Here is a 6,863-nt window from a genome sequence, read left to right as displayed (position 1 = left end):
TCATTCAAAAATAACTATGGACACAAAGAATGATTGCGTATTGTAATGATGAATAAACTAACTCTGCTGATCTAACCATCACACATTGTACACAATTATTGAAAATCAACATTGTAATCTACATACAGGTATAATATATTATCTTAAAATAAAATAAAATAAAATGCCTGCCTGAACCTCAGTAAGAACAGTTGGGGTAGGGAGGCCCTGTGGCAATTTAAAATGGGGCTGCTCCTATCCTTCCTCTGGCTAGATGGTCCATAGCCCAGGACAAGCAACTTTGCTGCCACCAGCAAGGCAAACCTGACTTGAAACTCCACAGAAAGGCCCCATACCTGAAGAATTTGTAGATAACAACAGTAATTGGAGGCAAAAAATCAAAGGTCAACATTACAGCTGTCAGAGGCTGCAACATTGGTCGAGGCAAAGAACAGACCAGGCAAAATTGGACAAAGACATCTGGGAAATGAGACAGCCATAGTGGACTTTGATAAGCTCCCACTTATTTCCAGAGGTTTGTAAATACTTAGGAGAAACCAAAGAGGGCCATAGTTATCTACCTATCCTGGTTAAACATGAGTCCTTCACAAACAGAAAGGGTAGCCCAGGGAAGATCTGTAAAATGCTGAAATGGTGGATGTGTGTCCTAACCCACACAGATCTTCTCGGCAAAAGTTGAAATCATGACTAGCTTAAGGTGTTTAGGTACAACCTCTGACCAATTGTGGCCTACCACTAAGCTATGCTGACCCAGGAGTGAATCCTAGGAAACCAGAGTTAATAATTGAAAAAGAAAGGAAGGAAAGAAAGAAGGAAGAAAGAGGAGTTAGGTAATAAACAATTATATATTTTTTAAAAAGAAAATAAACAAAGCCAAGACATCAGTGTCTACATACTGCAGGGTAGTCAGAATATATAGAATTAGTCTAAGCAAGTAACAACAACAACAAAACACAAAAAGCAAAACAAACAAAACAAAATGACTTTGTTTGAAGAATCTTAAACTAGAAACAATCCAAATGTCCATCAAAGAATGAATGGACTAAAAAAAAAAATTCTATGTATATAGCATATCTGTAAATGGAATTCTATTTAGCAATAAAAAGGAACAGGTTATTATTGATGCACTCAGCAATATGAATCACTTATACCCATATGCTAAATGAAAAAAAAAAAAAATCCAAATTAAAAAACCTACATTTCCATCTTAATAAAATCATTGAAAAGATAAATCTAAGCTGAAGTGGCTTAAGAGTAGGTGGTAGATTTGAGTACAAATAGATATGAGGGGTTATGGAGTTCTATATCTTGATAGTGGTCTTGTTTATGTGGGCATACAAATTTATGCAAAACAATGGAATCGTACACTTAAAATACATGCATTTTACTAGAAATTATACAACAATAAACTTGATTTAAAATTTTTTAAATAAACAAAAAGTTGAAAACAGTAAATACAAACTTGGTTGTTTTCTCCCCCACCCGTTTAGAAACTGTATGTGCCTGTCTCATTTGGTGCTTAACAAATATAAGTTGAATTCATGAATGAAACCTAGAGGGACTAAAATCTAGCCAAGACTATCTCAGCACAGCCCTTTACAGGATTTGTCTTCCATATACATCATTGGCCTTGATCACACCCAAACCCTCAGGACCAACCTTTTTGCTCCTTGCTCTTAACCATTCTGTGACATGTATACCCCACTACTCTTCACACGTGACTTGCGCACTCTCTATTTGTGTATGTATCAACTCCCCAAAACCTGGCTCATTATATTTAGAAAATGTATCAAGGGAAAAGCTGCATTTTCCTTCAAAGATTTAGGGAGAAAATGGGGGAGCTAAAGGAAGGCTGGAATAACTCAGCTAAGCAAGAAGCGTTTAAACAAGAAGGGAAGTGTCAGTGTTTCAAATGCTACAATGATGTCAGGATAGGGTATAATTAGAAAAAACTGTGAAAGAATGTGACAGTTAATCCAACTTATATATGGTTGGGCTTTTGTTTGTTTTGTTTTCTTTTTCACTGGGAACATATTATAAGCAGGAAGGGCATCTTTGTCGTGATCCTTGCCCACAAGGAGCTTAAAAATGGTAAGGGGAAGACCCAAGTAACTGCAATGCAGGGTTGGAAGTGAGGCATGCATGTAGCAGAGTACAGGTGTAGAGCTCTCTGAGCTCAGAGGAGGGAAAGACTGTTTGCCACTTATGGGTCAAGGAACATCTCTAGTGGAAGTGACGTCAGTAATGGGTTTTGAAAGTTGAGTACTATTGGAAATAATAAAAATTGCAAGAAAACAATTCCACGCAGAGTTGCAGAATTAAATTGGCTTTTATTAACAAGTGATTACTAGGCAGAAAGAGAATCATTTAAAAGGAGAGTGGAAAGAATGTCATCACTGTGTTGTCCTTGCTCCTGGGATGCTGGGTTTTCATTACGAAGGGGGAGGCGTAGTGAGGAGCCTCATGGGATGTCCTGGTATGAGCTATGGAAAGAATAGAAATGGTAGAAACTCTGGAAAAGCTGGAGGTAGTGGTTGAGGATAAGCTGGATGAATCAAGAGAAAAAGCTAAGAGAGGGAAAAAGGGAATGTGGAATAAGACATTTGGGAAGAGATGAGGAAATACCAAGAACTTACCAGCGCTTCTTCAACCATATCACAAGGACTATCAGAAGCATCAAAGGCACTATCACTATCAAGGAGATCAAGGTCATGGAAACGTGGTGCCCTGTGGATGTTGGAGAGATACACAGATGCCATATTAAACCCACTGCTGATTCTATTCCTTCTATTGATGTCGTTACTTAACGTGTGTTGGATATGAGTTACATCAACATCCTATTTCAGTCACTATCCCCACACCTACTCAAGGAAGGATTCCTCATCTATCCTCAAGTTTTCTGAATCTGCGTGTCTCTAATGTTACACTCCTCTATTCCTTGAATTATGTGTATTCATTTTTCCTGAGATCCCTCACCTAGATCTGGTATTATCAAACTTTCCTCTACCCTACTGTCTAGGCTTAAGGATCGCCTACTCACACTTCCGACCTCCAATCTTACCCCAGTAGAGGACGATGTCCTGGCCTCCTAGACTGCTGTGCCTCACTCGACAAGACAGGCCAGCTGCCTCTCCAGTATCCACATCCAGGGTTACTCGGAGATACCATGTTCCATCAGCATTAGGAAGAAGATCATCTCGTTTAGTGTCCAGTTGCTCCTCCTCACCCCGCATCCATGTCACCCAAATAGGCTTTGGGTAGAAGCGGGAGACATGACAAGCCAGAGATAACCGGCCAGATACTAGGGTAGGGTGACTGGACAGCCAGGCCTCTGGCCTCACTGCAGAAAACACAAAAGGTATTCAGGTGAGGATGCTCACAGGCAGCTTAGGGGCATATGGATCCACATTAAGATGCAGTTATCCTTTTTCCTCTAGGAAACTATCACCCAGAAACCCCTCTCCCTCTTCTCCACTTCTTCATCCCAAGTTTAAAGGGTGTGGTAGAAAGGGGCAAAGCTTGAATAGAAAAATCTTAGAGCAAGGGACTGAACTGACCTTGTCTCTGTAGATACATCTTCCCTGCATCCAGGAGACCCGAGAGAAATCGGGGGCAGGTGTTTCTGTTAAGCTTATACACAATTTCCTTAATTCCTTCATACTGATTGAGTAGATCACAGACATTCTGGGCCCTACTCCCACCCTCTGGAGATGGCATCCATGATGTGTTCTGGAAACTCAGGAAATCGGATCCATCAAACGCTACGTGGCAGAAGCCTTCTGGGCTTTCTTTAGAGTGCAACTCACAGCCGAGTTTCACCTGTATATCAAAAGGATCTGTGGGAAGGGAGCAATGAGAAAAAGAGTTCAAACAAACAAGCAAACAAACAAACAAACAAACAAAGAGCAATGATGTAAGAACCTAAGGTCTTATTGGGAAGTGAAGCAAGAAGAAGGTTTTATACGGATGTGAGAATGAGCCAAAGATGTATTTGATCAGGAACAAGGAAGAGAAAAATTGCTTTGGATGGAAAGTGGGGCAAGAGCGATAAATGCCTTGAAATAACAGGAGATTAACCTGAGGAAGATTTGAGGAAATGATAGCTGAGGCACATGATACAGACTAGTGAGTAAGGGGGGACCTTGTATGAGGGAAGTAGGGGTACAGTATTCTATGATGCATGAAATTGCTCATAATGGTTGCTGGATGTAGATATTTGAAGAAACTGAATGGGAAAAGAGACCATATTTTATGGAAGTCAAGCACAGAGTGGAACAGTTTGTGCCTCTGAATTGTAGGCCACAGAGGAGGAACACAAGGGAAGATAACAAAGCATAAGAAAAAAATATTACAAAAGCAGCAAGTCTAGAAAATTTTGAGGAGTCAATGTCTGGAATATCCCCTCAGAAGTGTATGCATGTAGACCTTTATGGTGGGATGGGATAATGGGAAATAGTTCAGAAAGGAGCATAGAGTAGTTCCCAGGAATAGAAGAACTTCAAAGAATTCTGTTAGTTGAATTGACAGGACTTACATTTGAACTGCAATTGGCTGGCACGGTCTTGAATCTCCCGAGTTAATCCAATGAAATAGACACGGAACAGCATTTCCAGGTCTAACAACTCCTCATTGCTGAAGTTGCCCTTGGACCAGGAGTGCAGGAAAATTATTGTGCCAGATTCACTCTCCCAACCATGAGTTTGCAACTCGTCCAGCCATCCTGAGCCCTGATTTTGTGCCCAGGTTTGGTTGGCAAAAGATGAGATTTGGATGAGATAGAATGAGATGTGTTCCTGGACCACTGCGGGTGGTAGAAGGTCTAGCAGTGTAAGAAGAAAAAAAAAGATAAGAAAGCAGGATGGAGAGAAAAGAAAGGTTTAATAAGTAGCTTAGCGGTGATGATTTTTCTCACACAGGGCCCCATTGTTTGCCATCATCCTCCAGAAGAGTAAGCTGGACCTGGAGACAGGGATGCTTAGATAGTAAGCACCCCGGTATCCTTGGTGATCCTTCTTGGAAAAGCTCACCACACTCTGCCCAAATCCACCCAACCAAGAAGCCGACAGAGATGTTCTTACCATCTGCATTGTCACCGCCTGGGAGGAGAGCAGCTAGCAACGGAAATTGCAGAAGCAGCATGTCATTTGCAGATGTTTCTTTCAGCAAAGCTGGTTTTTGATCTCTGTTTTCAGCAAATCTACTCCTTTGTATCTCTAGACTGACTTCTTTCTTTCTCCAACAGATAACGTTCCCCACAAGCCACTGATGGCAACTAAGAAAATTTGCTGCTTCTCTCAAACTTGGCCCTCCTACTCAAACTCTCATTTCCTCTCCAGTTCTGAACTCTTCTTTCCTCTCTGGAATCCAGCTGCTCTCCTGATCACTAAGCTCCATCATACTTATTTGTTTTCATCAACTGCTTTGGACAAAGTGGTGTGTGACACTGAAAGGTCATTTCACCTCTCTGGGTACTGCATTTCATCTGTAAAGTAAAAAGGAGAAGCTTCACGGTTTTCCTGGGTCCTGCTTGTTTTAACCAATCACAGTGCTTCCAGTTTCCCCTCTTTACTATCTCTCCACTCTCCATCATGTCCCCTCCTCTCATAGCTCCATCCTTCTCTCCCTCAAAGTCTTCCCTTGACCATGTCACCCCTGATTCCTCCACCTTTACCATTTCTTGATTCTCACAAATTCTTTTGTAAATTGGAGAATTAATTTTCTCTTATCTCCTGTGATTTCCCAATGCAACTGTATAAACTATAGTCCATTCTTCATTGTCCTTAGAGATGAAATTGCAGCCATTCACAGTGCTTAGGACCATAAAGAATATAAGTAAGTTTTTCTATTGAGTTTCATCCATATATTCACTCACTAAAACATCACTCAATACATGATTGGTGCCAAGTATCTTATTAAGCATATGAACATACAGAGATTGACAGTGGGATCTCTCCTCTCAAGGAGATTTAAACTACAGAAGAGCTATGTTTAAACCAAGAATTAAAATGTGTTGTGATGATTTTAATTTCAATGTGTAGAGTCCCAGATACAAACCTGTTTAGAACAATATTCTCTAGAGAAGTATTTCAACTGTCTAACCCCTGCAGTGTTTAGAATTTGAAGTCCTAGAAGAACAGTGTACATTTCAATTGAGATCTAAATTCTGGGCAATGTATAATTGTGTAGGATTATGGTAGTTAAGGCACATAGCTTTTCAAAAGGATGCACACATGGGGAGACCATAAAATGTATATTTAAGTTTAATTTTGTGAGCTGATCAAAATACATTGTCACAAAGGGGCAACATTAGTCAATATTTGGATTTATTTAAGTACTTCTTAAATAAAGGAGGTACTTAGTGATTGCTTGTTGTCTCTGACTACTTAATATGTGTGAACACATGAATACAAATGTTTTTTGAGATCCAGGGAATACACTTATTATTATAGTGTCTCTTAAATAATATCGAACATTCTCTGAATGCATTGGAGAAGTCACCTAAAATCCCATTTGTATCATTGTCTCTTTTTAAAATTATATTTCTTGTATATATTTACAGTTTACAACATGATGTATTGATAGATGCTATTTCTTATTAAGGTATGCTAACATTAGTAACAAGACTAGAAATCACTCTCGATGAGCTCTTTCTATTACGACCACAGATATTTGGCAATTTCTATGAGCTACAAACATCTTTAAGAGCAATACACAGTTTAAGTTATAGCCTGATCACTCATAAGCACCACAATTCATCTTTATCTGCATCTTCCTGTCAATTGTAAGCTCTTAGTTTGTGGTTTTAGAAAGCTATAACAGACACAACGCTATGTGTTCACCAATTTATTTTTTTTCTCCATAGG

The 6,863-nt window shown here is 39.7% G+C and overlaps 1 protein-coding gene across 1 annotated transcript; it reads right to left on the bottom strand.

Moving 5' to 3' along the window:
- Positions 1–2,632: 2,632 nt before the first annotated feature.
- LOC134384004 (T-cell surface glycoprotein CD1c-like) lies at positions 2,633–5,139 on the bottom strand. Its single transcript, XM_063105602.1, has 5 exons — positions 5,079–5,139; positions 4,535–4,801; positions 3,558–3,836; positions 3,062–3,340; positions 2,633–2,727 (listed from the first exon to the last, which is right to left on the bottom strand). The coding sequence occupies exons 1-5, from the start codon at positions 5,137–5,139 to the stop codon at positions 2,633–2,635; spliced, it is 981 nt and encodes a 326-aa protein (XP_062961672.1).
- Positions 5,140–6,863: the final 1,724 nt, after the last annotated feature.

Source organism: Cynocephalus volans, chromosome 8 (genome assembly GCF_027409185.1).
Source record: "Cynocephalus volans isolate mCynVol1 chromosome 8, mCynVol1.pri, whole genome shotgun sequence".
NCBI classification, from domain to species: Eukaryota; Metazoa; Chordata; class Mammalia; order Dermoptera; family Cynocephalidae; genus Cynocephalus; species Cynocephalus volans.
Note: the sequence above shows the minus strand (reverse complement) of the source record. Positions and strands in the feature narration are given on the sequence as shown.

What these genes read in the sequence shown, in the direction of transcription:
- LOC134384004 (XM_063105602.1), bottom strand. Translation starts at nt 5,139, where the DNA reads ATGCTGCTTCTGCAATTTCCGTTGCTAGCTGCTCTCCTCCCAGGCGGT. An exon ending in CAGCCAATTGCAGTTCAAAT is followed by an intron (nt 3,837 to 4,534) that starts GTAAGTCCTGTC and finishes CCCTTCCCACAG; the next exon opens with ATCCTTTTGATATACAGGTG. An exon ending in GGACATCGTCCTCTACTGGG is followed by an intron (nt 2,728 to 3,061) that starts GTAAGATTGGAG and finishes CAACATCCACAG; the next exon opens with GGCACCACGTTTCCATGACC.